The 17,521-nt window shown below is 44.6% G+C and overlaps 1 protein-coding gene across 1 annotated transcript in view; it reads left to right on the top strand.

The window, feature by feature from the left end:
* Positions 1–17,521, top strand: part of MAN2A1 (mannosidase alpha class 2A member 1) — a 168,163-nt gene that overhangs the window by 65,907 nt on the left and 84,735 nt on the right. Inside the window, exons 8-12 of the mRNA XM_084778114.1 lie at positions 1,623–1,800; positions 7,138–7,337; positions 10,931–11,113; positions 15,502–15,616; positions 17,278–17,348. Of these exons, the coding sequence (XP_084634240.1) occupies positions 1,623–1,800; positions 7,138–7,337; positions 10,931–11,113; positions 15,502–15,616; positions 17,278–17,348 (747 nt within the window). The remainder of the gene's footprint in view (positions 1–1,622; positions 1,801–7,137; positions 7,338–10,930; positions 11,114–15,501; positions 15,617–17,277; positions 17,349–17,521) is intronic.

A 17,521-nucleotide genomic window follows, 5' to 3' on the forward strand; every position in this document is an offset into this window, starting at 1 on the left:
CAACTCTTTAAATAAATAGAGATGATAGTACATAAATCAGGAAGGAGGAGGTCTGTCTGTGGTTATGAAGGATGCCAAAGGTGAACACCTGAGGGTGTTTGCTCTGTCTTCACTTTGTGTGTAAGCCACACATAGAAGCTTTGCTTGATCAGTCATCATCATCATCATCATCGTCATCATCATCATCATCATCATCATCATCATCATCATCATCATCATCAGGAATGTAGTTGGGTGCTCATCTATAGTACATGTTTTATCTGTTGTATTTTGTTTTTTTTTTTTAATCTCTTTTTCTACCATTTCAACTTATATGTGGTTAATCCCATTGTTCATGTGCATCTGAAACTATAATAATTTAAAGTACTTTTAGAAAATATGAAAAGTTTAAGTAATTGGTAATAAAGATGAACTATCTTACCAAATGCTGCTCACAGAACACTGAGAATTATATATTATATGCAATCGCTATGGTTATATTTTACTCATCAAGCTACTAAATTATTGCTAAAATTTTGTATTTGCAAAGCAGTTTCAGGGACTATAAATTTCACAAAGCCCATATGGGATTCTAAGTTTAATTAAATGTTATTTTTCATAAAATACCTCTTATTGATGCACTCTCGTAGGTTTTATGTTGGGAATTGGAATTTACTTTTGGATAATCTTTGAAGTGAAAATTGGAAAACTAGGCAAAAAAAAAAAACCCCATCCTTGTCATTTAAACACTAGTTTCATAAGCTTTGGCTTTCTGCACACCAAGTGACTCTGGCTTCATCTGCTCATTTAATTCCATTCTGTGAGCCTATCTATTTTCTCACTGGTGCCCCAACACAACACCCCCCAAAAAGAGAGTGTCAGATGTGAAGTAGCAAAGCTGCTGACACCAGCGTGTCCTGTTTGGCGGGGCCTTGGGGGTCATGGACCCAGAGGGTAGAAACCTGAATAGCTAATTCAACTGCCAAGTGTGAGCTGTGAGCGAAAGGGCAGTGCGACAGCGACCAGACTGTCGTTGGCAGGTGTGCACTGAGTGGGTGTTCTTTTGGAAAAGAATATATAAAATTCTACAAAATATTATGGGGTATGATTTATGGCTTCTAATCTTTTTTCAAATGTTGCTTTCTTTTACATTTTACCAGACTGTTAGAATTTTTGATTGGTAGGAAGTGCACTCTTAAAGTAGAGCAAAGTTCAGTATTGATGTAGAGTTGAGGAACCTTAAGTTTTCTTATGTGAGATTATTGGAAAGCATGTGCTGTCTGGTGTCTAACTGCCGTGGCGAGGAAGGGGATTCTAGGATGGTGCTGGTATTTCAGTTGGGCAGGGCTTTCTCACAGGATAATCCATTGGGAAGCTATGTCGTTTCCCCACAATAAGAATTCGTGGCCATGAAGACAGATAGTAAGTGATGGCAGAAAGCCTGCCTTATAAATCTCACTCATTTTTAAAAATTGGTATTTTTTCATATGGTACACTTTTGAATCTGCAAGCTGCCTTTTCACTGAGCTGCTGTGCCGGCTTTCTCCTGATGCGACTTCTCACAGTTCCCCCCCTTTTCACTGAGCTGCTGTGCTGGCTTTCTCCTGATGCGACTTCTCACAGTTCCCCCGTTTCTCTCCCAGGGCCCAGATGCTGCTGGACCAATACCGTAAGAAGTCGAAACTTTTCCGTACTAAGGTTCTTCTGGCTCCACTAGGAGATGATTTTCGGTTCAGTGAGTACACAGAATGGGATCTGCAGTACAGGAACTATGAGCAGCTCTTTAACTACATGAATTCCCAACCCCATCTTAAAGTGAAGGTAACGTTGAGCTCCGCCCTTAAGTCAGTGTCCCCGGAACCTGCCACTCTCTCACACAGATAGAAAGTTACCATTGCCCACCAGTCCCTTCTGAAAAGCCACCCTTCCTTCCCGGGTGGGGACATTTAGTGCGCAGGGATTACAGAAGCAACATGTTTATGTCATTTTTTTTTTCTTTTTAATGTGCACCCACTATGCCATGGCTCTCTCTTGGGGCATGTCCGCTTTGCTTACAGCACGGAAGGTTGCTGTTTCCTCCTGGCGGTCGCACCCTTGTGATTTACCAGCCTGACGGGATGTTGCAAATACGCATGTCACAAGTTTTACAGATGTCTTACGTTCAGAGAACACACTTGCAATTTTGGTCATTCCTAGGAGACCCACACTTCCATTGCTGCCCTTACTAAAGCAACAGCATCCCTAAGTGCCTTCTAAGTATTTGTCCCTACACCCATGGATAAGTGTGGTCCTCACCCTCATCACGGAAGCTTCTCTGCATTCTTTTACTATACTGTGTGTTGTCCCGTGTCTCTGGTATCCATTTAGTGTCTGTAGCCTACTTCCAACATTTCTACTACTGTTTGGTGTTTAGCTTGTTTTCAGTTTCTTTCTACTGTAAATAAAACTGCTTGAACATATCGGGCAGGCTTTGGCTACTGTGTGAATCCGTGTGGCTGTGGCACGGGGCCTTTGTCGTCTGGTATGTGCGTACTCACCCATCTGTAACACGAGGGACTCTGGTGCTTCCGCTGCTTTTTCGTAGGGAGTGGCTTGCTCCACAGCTTCAAGCAGAATTTTTTTTTTTCAGCAGAACTATTTTTTTTTGTATTTTTATTTTTTTAAAAATCATTTATTTGTATTTTATGTGTATGGGTATTGCGTGTATGTCAGTATACTGCATGAATGAACTACTCAAGAATGCAGGAAGAGGGCATCGGATTCCTTGGCATTGGAGTTAGGGAAGGGTGTAAACTCTGTGGGTGCTGGGAACTGAACCCAGGTCTTCAGGAAGAGCATCCAGTGCTCTTAACCATGGAGTCACCTCTCCACAGCTCATCTCCAATAGAAGTGTTAGGCTTTTTGTCTGTGTAACAGATTCTGAAGAGAAACATCTTGAATATGGGGAGGATTTCTGATGTCTTAGAGTCTCTTATCTCTGTCTTTCTGGCTTTGTGAGGCAGACGCTGCCCCTTGTGGTGGGAGGGCATAGTGAGGGATGCTGCCCTTGTGGTGGGAGGGCATAGTGAGGGATGCTGCCCCTCATGGTGGAAGGGCATAGTGAGGGATGCTGCCCCTCATGGTGGAAGGGCATAGTGAGGGATGCTGCCCCTCGTGGTGGAAGGGCATAGTGAGGGACGCTGCCCCTCATGGTGGGAGGGCATAGTGAGGGATGCTGCCCCTCATGGTGGGAGGGCATAGTGAGGGATGCTGCCCCTCATGGTGGAAAGGCATAGTGAGGGATGCTGCCCCTCATGGTGGGAGGGCATAGTGAGGGATGCTGCCCCTCGTGGTGGAAGGGCATAGTGAGGGACGCTGCCCCTCATGGTGGGAGGGCATAGTGAGGGATGCTGCCCCTCATGGTGGGAGGGCATAGTGAGGGATGCTGCCCCTCATGGTGGGAGGGCATAGTGAGGGATGCTGCCCTTGTGGTGGGAGGGCATAGTGAGGGATGCTGCCCCTCATGGTGGAAGGGCATAGTGAGGGATGCTGCCCCTCATGGTGGAAAGGCATAGTGAGGGATGCTGCCCCTCATGGTGGGAGGGCATAGTGAGGGATGCTGCCCCTCGTGGTGGAAGGGCATAGTGAGGGATGCTGACCCTCATGGTGGGAGGGCATAGTGAGGGATGCTGCCCCTCATGGTGGGAGGGCATAGTGAGGGATGCTGCCCCTCATGGTGGAAAGGCATAGTGAGGGATGCTGACCCTCATGGTGGGAGGGCATAGTGAGGGATGCTGCCCCTCATGGTGGGAGGGCATAGTGAGGGATGCTGCCCCTCATGGTGGGAGGGCATAGTGAGGGATGCTGCCCCTCATGGTGGGAGGGCATAGTGAGGGATGCTGCCCTTGTGGTGGGAGGGCATAGTGAGGGATGCTGCCCTTGTGGTGGGAGGGCATAGTGAGGGATGCTGTCCCTCATGGTGGGATGGCATAGTGAGGGATGCTGTCCCTCATGGTGGGAGGGCATAGTGAGGGATGCTGCCCCTTGTGGTGGGAGGGCATAGTGAGGGATGCTGCCCTTGTGGTGGGAGGGCATAGTGAAGGATGCTGACCCTCATGGTGGGAGGGCATAGTGAGGGACGCTGCCATTGTGGTGGGAGGGCATAGTGAAGGATGCTGACCCTCATGGTGGGAGGGCATAGTGAGGGATGCTGCCCCTTGTGGTGGAAGGGCATAGTGAGGGATGCTGCCCCTTGTGGTCAGAGGGCATAGTGAGGGATGCTGACCCTCATGGTGGGAGGGCATAGTGAGGGATGCTGCCCCTTGTGGTCAGAGGGCATAGTGAGGGATGCTGCCCCTTGTGGTGGGAGGGCATAGTGAGGGATGTTGCCCTTGTGGTGGGAGGGCATAGTGAGGGATGCTGCCCCTCATGGTGGAAGGGCATAGTGAGGGATGCTGCCCCTCATGGTGGGAGGGCATAGTGAGGGATGCTGCCCCTCATGGTGGGAGGGCATAGTGAGGGATGCTGCCCCTCATGGTGGGAGGGCATAGTGAGGGATGCTGCCCCTTGTGGTGGGAGGGCATAGTGAGGGATGCTGCCCTTGTGGTGGGAGGGCATAGTGAGGGATGCTGTCCCTCATGGTGGAAGGGCATAGTGAGGGATGCTGCCCTTGTGGTGGGAGGGCATAGTGAGGGATGCTGCCCCTTGTGGTGGGAGGGCATAGTGAGGGATGCTGCCCCTTGTGGTCAGAGGGCATAGTGAGGGATGCTGACCCTCATGGTGGGAGGGCATAGTGAGGGATGCTGACCCTCATGGTGGGAGGGCATAGTGAGGGATGCTGCCCCTTGTGGTGGGAGGGCATAGTGAGGGATGCTGCCCTTGTGGTGGGAGGGCATAGTGAGGGATGCTGACCCTCATGGTGGGAGGGCATAGTGAGGGATGCTGCCCCTTGTGGTGGGAGGGCATAGTGAGGGATGCTGCCCCTTGTGGTGGGAGGGCATAGTGAGGGATGCTGCCCTTGTGGTGGGAGGGCATAGTGAGGGATGCTGACCCTCATGGTGGGAGGGCATAGTGAGGGATGCTGACCCTCATGGTGGGAGGGCATAGTGAGGGATGCTGCCCCTTGTGGTGGGAGGGCATAGTGAGGGATGCTGCCCTTGTGGTGGGAGGGCATAGTGAGGGATGCTGACCCTCATGGTGGGAGGGCATAGTGAGGGACGCTGCCATTGTGGTGGGAGGGCATAGTGAGGGATGCTGCCCCTTGTGGTGGGAGGGCATAGTGAGGGATGCTGCCCTTCATGACAGCCAAAGAACAGAAAAAGGAAAGCACCAGGCTTGCAGTTCTGCTTTGAAGAGCATACCCAGTGAGCTGCTTCCTCTACATGTGTCCCGCCTCCTAAAGAGTCCATCACCTCCTACTGTGCCATCAAAGAAGAACTCAGTGTTCACACACGAGCCTTTGCGGTCTGCAGAACCAAACCATGCTAATAGACGTGGGAGTTCATTTTCTGCTACCCTGGGAATAAATAAGTCAGTTGCTGTTGTGTTCTCGTTTCATTTAGTGTATGTTAATTGTATCCCATAACAGGCTTCTCCGTGTTTTTATACATATAGGTCAGGTATTGTGTTCATGTTATCCGTATTCATCCCTGATTTTTCCTCATAAGAGTCTCTTTCCCTAATAATATCCTATCTGGTTTCTTCTTCTTTTTCTTTAGAGAGAAAACGTTATATTTGTTTTACTGACTTTCTGAGTCAGAATTTTTTCATTTATCAGAATGATCTCCAGGTTCACCCATTTTACTGTATCCAGTGTGATGATGGTGGTGCTTTTCTTCTTCATCTTCCTCTTCCTCCTCCTCCTTCATGGCTGAGTACTAGTCTGTGATGTGTATGTGCCACATACTCTTTCCATTCACCCACTGATAAATGTCCAGGCAGAAACTGTACCTGGTTATTGTGAATGGTACTGCAACAAGCCTGGACACACACTGGGTCCACATGCGTGTCTGGAATAGAGCACAGTGTGTGCTGTGCGGCTGGGACAAATACACGTCTGCTTGAGCTTACGCGGGGCCAGAGCTGTTTATAGTTCCATGTATGTCTAGGCAAGCTTTTACATTTCTACAGCAAAACAAAACAAAAACAACCCTCAAAACTTTGATCTCTTGTTAGAATTATATAGCATATGCAGTTCTGGATGCTCACAGCTAACCTTTGGGCATTGTGAATTTGATATATTCTCAGTACAATAATGTCATTGGCCTTATGTCCAGGAGCCTTGTAATAGAGTTGTTAACTTGAGTTGTGTGTGGGCTTTTAGCAGCTTGCTATAGGGTTTTTCACAATCCCTACATCAGATTGAGAACTCCTCCTGCTATTTCTTAGTTTTACTGCTTTATTTTTTATTCTTTTTAAACTTTGTTATATGACTAAGTGCTGCATTGTGTCAGTTGTCCTTTTTGTCGGTGTCGTCTGCTCGGTCTTCCTGCCTCATGCGGTGACTTAGACACGTCCCCCGCGTGGAGTGCGGTGGATACACAGGCCTCCCCATGTGTTACACTCTTCCCCTATTTCCTTCCTCCGATCTTACCCTGTCCCTTCTTCACGCTTTGGCTGCTCTTTGGCACCGGCCTTGCAATTCCTGACCTTCTTACTGCTTCCTTCTGCTCAGTTTAGAGGAAGTCCGTCCACTGTGTGACTGGCCTGTTGTTCTGACAGCTGCGCCATCCTTTCTCATAGGAATAAGGTCTGGAGAGATCTGACGTGTGAGATGCCTTGTGGCTAACAGTGTTTCCAGATCTCTGGAGCGTTTTGCACTTTTCACATTTTTACTACTGTCCTGTCTATGCTCATCTGAACTACTTTTTGCTTGAATTCTTCAGCCCTTTGAGCCCTTGTGCAGTTTTGGGTCTGTAGGCTTGCAGATCTGAATAGTTCTTTAAACTACTTAGGTAAGCATGTTTTCTCTTAGTTAAATTCGGACCTTGGTGCAAGTCAAAGAAAAGAGTCCCTGACATCCTCCACTCCCCACTGTTCACTCATTAGCCTAACCTCTGTGCTCAGGCCAACTTGGAAACTCTTCCTAAATACTGATTTTTTTTTCCCTTTCTGCATAAGAACTAATTATTTTAAGATATAAAGGGAAAGTGAAACATGGAAATAAACTGTATTTCCTAGATTCAGTTTGGAACGTTGTCGGATTACTTCGATGCATTGGAGAAAGCGGTGGCAGCCGAGAAGGGTGCCCAGTCTCTGTTCCCCGCCCTGAGTGGAGACTTCTTCACCTACGCTGACAGAGACGATCATTATTGGAGCGGCTACTTCACATCCAGACCTTTCTACAAACGGATGGATAGAATCATAGAGTCACGCCTAAGGTACTAGACTTTGAGGTAGCTCCCTTTGTTTATTCTTTTACATCACCATAGCATCCTAAGAGAGTTTTGCACATGTCCTTTGGGTGGTGCTGTGTATTTAATGTAATTACAAAGTTCTAATGCACTCAGAATATGTCTCCTTAGTGTAATCAATTTGTCACATTTGTTGTTGTTGTTGTTGTTGTTCTGAGGGAAAAGCAATATATTGAATTGTATTTTCTTCAGTTCATATCCGTGTTTTCTAATTAATTTTTGGGTGTTGTTCCTGCCCTAGGTTAATATTAGGGGGCGATCCCATGTGTACATGCAGGCAGGTAACCTAGCAGGCAAACGGTTACTGCTGTGGGCTCTAAGTGCACACTCTAAAGTGAGTGGATGTTCTTGTGGGAGAACTTCAGAGGCTCCATCTCAATTCTGATTCACTTTAAGTGCTTTTCTATAGATGTTCTTAGAAGAACAAAGTTTGAAAGAGGTGAGAACTCACAGAGCAAGCAGATGATTGGTTGAATAAGGAAATGAACTTCTGTAGAGATGTCGGCTGAAAGTGTTAGAGCATCAGACAGCAAGATCCAGTGCAGTTTCAGTCACTGGCAGACAGCTTTGATTTCCATGATCTCCACTGTGGACACTGCTACACTTGAATACTGGAAATGTGGCCAGTGTGGCTGAGAACTGGAGTGTACACTGTTGGCTCTGTTTTTTAACAATTAAACTTTATTGTACAACCCAACTAGCATACACAAGAAGGAAAAAAAGGTTAAAGGAACAGAAGAGTGAACCTTCCGGGATCCGTTCCACAGGATGGGTCCTTAGGTGTCTCTCTGTCCCTCGAGCTGGTCCGGTCCAGTTGCTCTCCTCTCCATGCGCGCTCTCCTGGCCTCCACTTGTTGTTTTTTTTCTCCCCACCTTCTCAGTCACAAGCAAAGGGCGGTCTCCTTCTCCCTTCGAGGGTCAATTAGGAAAACAATAGCCACGGTGGGGTTCCCAGGTCGGCTTCCTGAATTCCAAGCCCAGGAAGGCTCCAAACAGTCTGTCACAAGGTATTCATGGGGTGCCCCAAGGGTAAAGCCCGCCAAGATTGCTTCCACCTGTGACAAAGCTTAATCTTTCCCACATTACACTTTGTCCACATGTCTCTAGCCACATATGGTCCCATTAGGAAACATGTTAGGAAACAGGTTGCTAAGAAACCAAGTCAGATGTTCTGTGAAGTGAACTACCCTGAGATGCCTAAGTCTTTTTCTTCACCTAGGACCCAGTAGAGAAATTTATTTTCAATTTGTTAGTTTTTACTTTATGCATATGTGTGTTTTGCTGTACATGTGTACCACGTATGTGCCTGATGCCTACAGAAGCCAGAAAGAAGTACCAGATCCTCTGGGCCTGGAGTTGCAGATGGTTATAAACTGCCCTGTGGGAGCTGGGCCTGGGAAGCAAACCCAGGTCCTCTTGGAACAGGAGCTGGTTCTCTGAACCACCACCCAGCCCTCTTTCCAGCCCCTGCAAGATGAGTTTTGATGTTAAAATCAAGTTAAGAGCTTGCCCATTCTGTTTCATGTGTTAATGTCTTGTGAATAGTTCTTAGAAAGACATTTTTTAAAATATCATTCATTTCTTTAAGATAATATCTCAGGTATGAGAGGAGAATAGTTATATTTTAATGTATTTCTTTCTTTCTTTTTTTTTCTGGTTTTTCAAGACAGGTTTCTCTTTGTAGCCTTGGCTGTCCTAGACTCACTTTGTAGACCAGGTTGGCCTTGAACTCACATTGATCCGCCTGCCTCTGCCTCCCGAGTGCTAGGATTACAGGCATGTGCCACTACATCCTGCTGTAATATATTTCTTATACTTATTACATTTATACTATTATAAAATAGTTTTCATATACTAAAGAGATGAGCATAAAGTGATGTCTACCATTGTAGATTTTTATGATAAATAGTATAAAGATTTATACCAAGGGATTAGTGAGTCTTAAGTGTTAATTAGTTTCAAATGGCAAGGAGTTGTGAATATCTTAATTTATGAAATATATTCAAGGCACAGTGGTTATAACTAGGAATATAACTAGGAATGTATTTTTAAATCATACTTTATGGCATGATGAAGTAAAAAGTATATAATAGGTTTGAGTTTCTGAGTGTAAAAACAAACTTATTGCCCAATAGTACTATTGCACTCTCATTTTTAAAGAGCAGGTACAAATAGAAAGGTATAAAGAAGAAAATCTGATATTTTGACATAGTGTGATAGTAACTGTCTAACATGTCTGAGGTCAATCCTTAGTTCACTTCCTAAAACACACACACACATGCACACACACACACACACACACACACACACACACACACGAACATTCATTCCAAAACCTTCAATGAATATTTTGACATATCCCTATAATGTAGTGGTTCTCAGCTTGTGGGTTGCAACCCCCAGAGGGGCCGCATTACAGACATCCTGCATATCAGATATTTATAGTGCAATCATAGCAGTTGCAAAATTACAGTTATGAAGTAGCAATGAAATAATTCTGTGGTTGGGAGCCATCCCAGCATGAGGAACTGTGTTAAAGGGTCGCAGCATTAGCATGTTTGAGAACCACTGCTGTAGTGTGTTTACTGTTTACAGAAGCAGTTATGTTTGCCCTAGATGTATGTGGCATACATATGATTTATTTAACTCTGATTTGCTCAATCCCCTGGCTTGAGTCTGGAAAAGAAAGTTGAAGTGGGGGTTACTTCTTATCTTTTCCTTATTTCTACAATTTAGGGAACTCATGACTTTTTATGAAAAAGCACTTCTAATATCTTCTTTTTCCTCAGTGTCGATACATTTTTAAGACACCTATATCCATTTTCTCTAGCATGTGTGTGACACAGAACCTCCTTAGGTCTTTTAGTACATGTTTGTTTTTGAAAACATTTCAGAGGAAACCAATTTTGAAGCGTGTCTTCTGACGATCGTAAGCTTGGCATTCTAATCTTTAAAGCATATGAAGAAACTGGCACCCAGAGGCTGAGAGGTGGAAGCTAACCTGGCCTCATAGACTTGAGTGCTGGGTCCCCACTTGGCAGGAAGGAGTAGGAGGTGTGTCCCTGGAGGAGGCCTGTCGTTGGGGATAGGCTTTGAGGTTTCAAAGGCTTCCACCAGGCTCAGCCTCCAGCTCTGCCTGCTTTCATCTTTCTCACTGTGTGACAAACAGGTGAACCTGCCTTCCTGCCAGCAGGCTCTGACTTCTTTCCAGGATGCTGAAACCAGCAGTATCACTGCGTTCACAGTGGGCTCTGGTGACTGAGAACGTAAATACAGTAGATAGGTGCGATGTTGGTTTTATAGAAAATTTTATCACTTGTATCTTTTATATAAAGAATTTGTGTTGATATTGTATATTGCTCTTTTTAAAACTACATTTGAAAATCATCAATGGGCTGGGTATGGTAGTGCATGTGGGGGCAGTGATGGGGTGGACAGAGGCAGCCTGTCTCAAACAACAACAACAACAACAGCAACAACAACAACAACAACAGTATCAGTGATTGTAAGTTAAAATATTCGTTTCAGGAAATACATTAATGACTCTTTCATGCACTTAGGGCTGCTGAAACTCTTTACTATTTGGCCTTGAAACAAGCTCAGAAATACAAGATAACCAAGTTTCTTTCATCACCGCATTACACAACGCTGACGGAAGCCAGGAGGAACTTAGGATTGTTTCAACATCACGATGCCATCACAGGGACCGCTAAGGACTGGGTGGTTGTGGATTACGGTACCAGGTAATGTAACTATAGAAACGTAAAATCTTTTTAACATTGTGTGTGTGTGTGTGTGTGTGTGTGTGTGTGTGTGTGTGTGATGCTGCCAGTGTATAACAGATCATACACACAGTGCTGTTTGTTCTATATATTGCTATAGTCAAACATCACCAACTTTCAAGAACTCCCGTGGAAGCATCGTAGTAGCCTCAGCTTCCAACGTCAGTCCTTGTCTCCAGATGTTAAGTACCGTCTTCCAGCCAATTCTGCTCTCTCTGAAGCACAGTGTGGCAGTCCAGGCTGTCTTCTTGATCAAGAACTTGACCATTTAATCCATCACATATAACCTGGGGAGATAAAGGAGTGCCGTTCCACTGGACAGCCGCTCAGTCCTGTCTTCTTTCATACCCAGTTGCTGTTGGATGCTTGACATGTTTTTACAGGGACACCGATGGGGAAGCGCAGCATCAGAGGATAACAAGAGGCCTGGCATAAGTCAGTGGTGTTGGGGGGGGCTGAAGAGGGGGTATGGAAGCAATTGGAAGTGAGAATGGTGGCTGGGGCTTTGAGATAAAGGGATCTTCCTCATGGAGAATTTCTCAGACAACTGAGGAAGCAGGTACCCGGCTACTTCCAAAACAACTTGTTAGATTACAGAACTAGAAGCCATGAGCACTGTGTGGCTTGTAGAGGCTGTGATCTTCACACCCAGTGCTTCCTAGTAACGGAGACGCTGACCTTTCATGACTGAAATCTCAGTCCTTACGTCAGATGGGATAACCAGGCGCCGGCCTCTGTCTACTCAGGTCGGGCTTCGCATCGCACCAGGAGCTTTACTTCTTGTCTCTTGTTTCGTCGACATTTTCTTATCATTTCACTGCTGTGTAGGGGTGTTGGGGGTGGGGGAGATCCAGTGGTAGCGAATTTGTATACTCTGCAGGTGACCTGATAGTTTAATCCTCTGTGCTAAAAAGTATGCGTTAAAGATGCGATACCTTCTTATTTTAAAATGATCAGGCATATGATATGATATTCTTACACATTTAAAACTTGAACTGTTTTATAACTACTTCTGTAGTGAAAAGTGTGCAGCACATATCAAATCAACACAAAACAACTGCCTTTCAGTTGACTTAGTCATTGTACGAAGCGCTGAAGTTTTTAGTTATTATATTTTAACTAGTTGTCAGGAAACAAAAAGGAAACATATTGTTAAAGCCTCACTATTGATTGCAGTCCTTCAAAATAGTATATTTAAGGTAGTATCTTGAATATTGTCTCAGTTTTTCCCGAATGTATTCTGCACGAAGGTCAAGCTGTCCTTACTGACAGTCTAACTGTTCCTCTCACAGAAAGCAGTTTGAAAGTCGTGTCAGAGTCTGCTAGTCCTGACTCTTGCCTCTGACTAATTGAGAATTTCTAAATAAGTCTTGGACACACAGGGCAGTGGGGAAGGAGCTCTCCTGCTTTCCTTACTCTATCTGGCCACCACAGCAAATGTTCCTGACCACAGGACACTTAGTTTTCATCCATTTTCTGTCTCATGACCTTTGTAGGCCAGTCACTAACTAGGTACCCAGTGTGGTATCTAATGCTTCTAGCTCAACCAACCAGGCCTGTGCAAAACTGCGTGTTCGAGGTGGCGGAAAGACATAGTAATTTTCAAATTGTACTTGACATTTGTAAATTTATTCTGCCAGTACTTCACACTTCAACAGAAAAGTTGTAAACAATTATCAAGTCATTAGCACAGACACTTTTAAGAAAGAAATTTCAAAACACATGCTAGAGAATTAGAGACAAAAAGGCAGCTTGTATGGGTGCTTTCTTACACTCTGCTGCTCACTGCTCTTCATTCAGATGTTGGCAGGCGTGTCCCCTTTGAACAATTGCATGACGGAGGGATTGAAGGCTGCTAAGAGCAGCTCCAAGCAGGATTAATCTTGCCCTGTTTGTTTTCATGTCATATTTAAAAGCCTGGAGATCACCCAGTCAGTATGTCAACTCCGCAGTGCTGGAGGGAATCCAGGCCCTTCCAGGTTCTCTCTCTCTCTCTCTCTCTCTCTCTCTCTCTCTCTCTCTCTCTCTCTCTCTCTCTCTCTCTCTCTGGCTGAGGCTGAGAGCTGTGCTCTCAAAAGGGTTTTTCCTGACACCTCCCTCCCCTCCCTTTCCCTTCTCTCCTCCCCCCTCCCCCTTCCATCCCCACCTCTACCTCCTTCTCTGTCTCTGGTTTTTTTGAGACAGGGCTTCTCTTTGTAGCCCTGAATGTTCTAGATAGAACTCCTTAAACAGTCTGTGTAGACCAGGCTGTTTAGGATGGAGGAAGAGACTGCTTCGTGGCATATTTGAGGGTTAATTTTACGACATGAAAAAGAATGAAGCAGCCTGGGACACTATGTTGAGCTTCACACACAATAGGCGGGTGGACGGGGGAAGACGTCGGTGGCGTAAAGGTTAAAGTTTTCTCAATTATCCTCGTCTTGTAAAGTAGTAAAGAGAGCCTAATGGAAAGTGAGTCTGAGGGTCCGAATGGACAGATGAAACTGTTGGCTGACACACGTGGTGCCCGCAGTTTAAACAGCAGGCCGTAAATGGGAAGCCATGGCTCCTGAGTGCTCCATCTCCGAACCGTGTTCTGTAGTAAGATGAGGAGGTCATGTTAGAGTGTTCGGGGCACTGTGGGTCTCACATTGACAAGAGATTTAAACACCTGCAGTTTCGTTCTGCTCCGTGTTTACTGAACGTATTTACTGTGCTTCGTTTGGCTCTGTTTTAAACAAAGCAGTCTTATATATCCTGAGGAGCTGTTGGGGAGCACTCTTGTTCACTGCTCGTCAGGACACTGCACATGCATGGCACATACGCAAGCGTCAACCAGGGCCTTTCACGCGCTTTAGTTAGGGCTGTTTAACACACTGTGACCCGTGTACAGCATAGGCTGTTGTAGAGCATGGCTTTTATTCTACAGGTCTAGCTGTCTGATATAGACATGCAGATACCAAGAACAAGCTTGGGTCGAAGGAAGCATCTCCTTAACTAAACTACCTCAGGCATCTGGTGTTGAGCCTGTTGAGAACACTTATTACACATGAACATGCTGAGAAATTTATCTGGATAATAATATGAACTACAGCACATGAGATTTTGCTATTAATGTTAAAGATTTACTATGCAATAATATTGATCCTGTATACTTAAGGTTTTACATTCTGCAAAAAGAAGGGTTGGGTTTTTCCCCCCCTTTCTAATTCACTTGGAGACTTTTGTTTGTCTTGAGGCAGAGCTTCTGTAGTTCAGGCTTGACCTCAGCATGCATGTTTTCCTGGCTGGTATCACGTTTATGGTGATCTGACTGATTTAGCTGCACACTCTGCGTGTGGAGGTCGAGGAAGTCATACACATATCCAGCTTCTTTTTTATAGAATTTTGCTGCTGTTGTTACATGCCAGAAGTGTTTAGCACTTAGATACTAGGTTGATTCCAGTGTTAAAGAAAATGCTGGTCAATTTTATAAGCATAATAGGTCGTTCTGACCAAAGATTGCATGGTTGACGAAGTTTATTTGCAGATTTCTACACACATGTTTGCTTAAGGATGCTTGGTCCATAAAGCCGAGCACAAGCACGGGCTTGGAAAGTTGTAGAGACCTTTACCTCAAGTCCTTTCGTACTGTGGCTTGCCTTGGCTGTTACCTTACCAGTGATCTACTGAGACTTATACACCACAACTAAGAATCAGTGGATTCCTAGGTCTGCTTTTTTTCCTGGGGTATAAAATAAGACAAGCATAGTTATTAACGTCAGCACTCAGGAAAAGCCACAAGGATGAAGACTGGTCCATCATCCGGATCAGAGAAAAGTTTTTTTCCTATGTGATTGTCTTGAACAAGAACGTGAAACATCCAGTCAGATATCGGTGTTCCTTCCTGCAGGGATGGCTTACATACAGACTGGGTATTCTTGCTAACAAAGAGTTAACAGCATATTTTTCTCTTGCTGTTCTATCAGCAGCACTCAGGTTGCTCCCTGGGGTGAAGAAGTAGATCATTGCTTTGGAGCCCTTGGGGTGGTCGTTGTAGACATTCGTACTTGGCACGGTGTTTGTAAGAACTGTGAGCGTTTTTGATAAGTTAGTTTGAGGGCATTTTATTTTAACTGAGCTCTTCTTGGTGGGCTCTGCTGATCCAGCATTTTCCCTTAGAGCCTAGCTCTAGAGGAAAATAAAGAGCCAGCTCCTTACGGAACCACCATGTAGTCCGCTTTGTGAATATAAGGTGGTGATTTGGCCACTGTTTTTTTTTAAATTAATTTATTCATATTACATCTCAATTGTTATTGTTATCCACTGTTTTAAAAATGAAAAAAGATGCAGTATTTGAGTTCTCAAACTAATACAGTTTTGCTTTGCAGACTCTTTCAGTCGTTGAATTCTCTGGAGAAGGTAATTGGTGATTCTGCGTTTCTTCTCATTCTGAAGGACAAGAAGACGTACCAGTCTCATCCCTCTGACACCTTCTTGGAGATGGTTAGTTGATCCCTTCCGCCATGGTAGAAACCAGGCGACTCTTTTGTTCTTGGATTAGAAAAGAAACGCGAAGCCCCATTAAGAGAACATTAAAGCAGAAGAATTGTTTTTTTATATTATTTAAACATTTTTATCAGTTTATATAAATTATCTGCATATTCAACCATCTCTTTTCCATAAGCGTGTTTCCATTTGGTTTCTGTATGTATAATTGATTCTGCCCAAATCTCAGTGTGAAAAATGTCCCAGTGAACTTATTTCTAAGCACATAAATGAGATGGATTCTTTTTCTTATTAGGATGCTGCGTGGTAAAGCCACTGGGCACTATGGTTAGGTGCTCTGCTTGGCTTGAATTAGAAACTTCTTGATATTTGATTGTTTTTATCTGCTTTTGCTAAAACTGATTGTAATGGCCCTTTTGGTGTCAGGATAAGTCCACTGGCTCTGTGGGTAGCCTGAGGCATGTGCAGTGATGGAGCAAAGTTTAATTAGGACAGTGGTCTTCAACCTCCCCAATGCTGTGACCCTTAATACAGTCCCCCATGCTGTGGTGACCCCCAACCATGAAATTGTTTTCATCGCTACCTCCTAACTGTGATTTGGCTACTGTTATGAATTGTAATATAAATATCTGCATTTTCCGATGATCTTAGGCAACTTCTATGAAAAGGGTTGCGGCCCTCAAGTTCAGAACCACTGCATTAGGCCACTAGCCACTGTCAGAACAGGATGTGGGGGCCTTGAAGGAGTTTTCGTAGTCATTTTTATTTATCTGTAACACAGGGCTAATCCTTGCCTTGGCTTGTGCTGCTGTGAGGAGCAGAACAGCTAGTATAGCAGAGAGCGCACGCACGCCGAGGGTCAAGCCGCTCCTCAGGCAGTAAGCTCCACTGAGGAGGTGGCTGGTTACCCTCTCCACATCCTCCTTGCAACTTAGATATGTAAAATTGTAACTTAGTTACCATTAGTACCTTTTATAAATGTTGGGATTTGGAATTTTATGTGCAATTTGAATTTGCACATTTGCAATTAGAGACGCGGCTTCCATATTTTCTTAGATGGATGCTTGTAATCAAGTCATGATTACAAATTTTCATTTTAAAGTGAAAAAACACAGGAAGTGGAGATACATTTCCTAAGGATGTGAAATTCAGGATGCAAAGATTTCTGGAGAATGCTCTCTAGTTCTCAGACTTATTTGGTTACAAAATGGAGCAGCTCGTTGTGCCCTGGTGGATTCCAGGCCCATCACGCGTGTGTGCTTGAGTTTGATACCCTCTTCCTGTTTTTCTCCCTGTCCAGGATTTTTTGCTTTGAATTTTAACGTGCTTCATCTACTTTGTAAGAGAATCATTGTCCTCTATTATACTCTTTTCAAAACTTCTGCAAGGTTGTATTGGATAGCTACATAATTTTTTTAAAAATTTATTTATTTTTATTTTATGTGCATTGTATGCCTATGGGTGTCAGATTTTGGAATTACAGATAGTTGTGAGCTGCCATGTGGGTGCTGGGAATTGAACCCGGGTCCTCTGGAAGAACAGTCAGTGCTCCCAACCGCTGAACCATCTCTCCAGCCTGGATAGCTAATTTTTGATGCTTAGTTTTAAAAAGTAAAATTTAAAAATACTGTGTCTTTTTTTTTTCTCTTCTTCTTCAGGATACGAAGCAAAGTTCGCAAGATTCTCTGCCAAAAAAAGTTATAATACAACTGAGTGCACAGGAGCCAAGGTAAAGCTGTAATTCCTTAGCACTTCCTCTCTCTCTCTCTCTCTCTCTCTCTCTCTCTCTCTCTCTCTCTCTCTCTGTGTGTGTGTGTGTGTGTGTGTGTGTGTGTGTGTGTTTGTTCCTGACCTTATTCAGTTCATACTTTAAGGAAGGTTTTCATTAAAACAAGTATTAAT

The sequence above is a fragment of the Acomys minous genome, assembly GCF_964271855.1.
Source record: "Acomys minous genome assembly, chromosome: 4".
In the NCBI taxonomy this organism is placed as follows: domain Eukaryota; kingdom Metazoa; phylum Chordata; class Mammalia; order Rodentia; family Muridae; genus Acomys; species Acomys minous.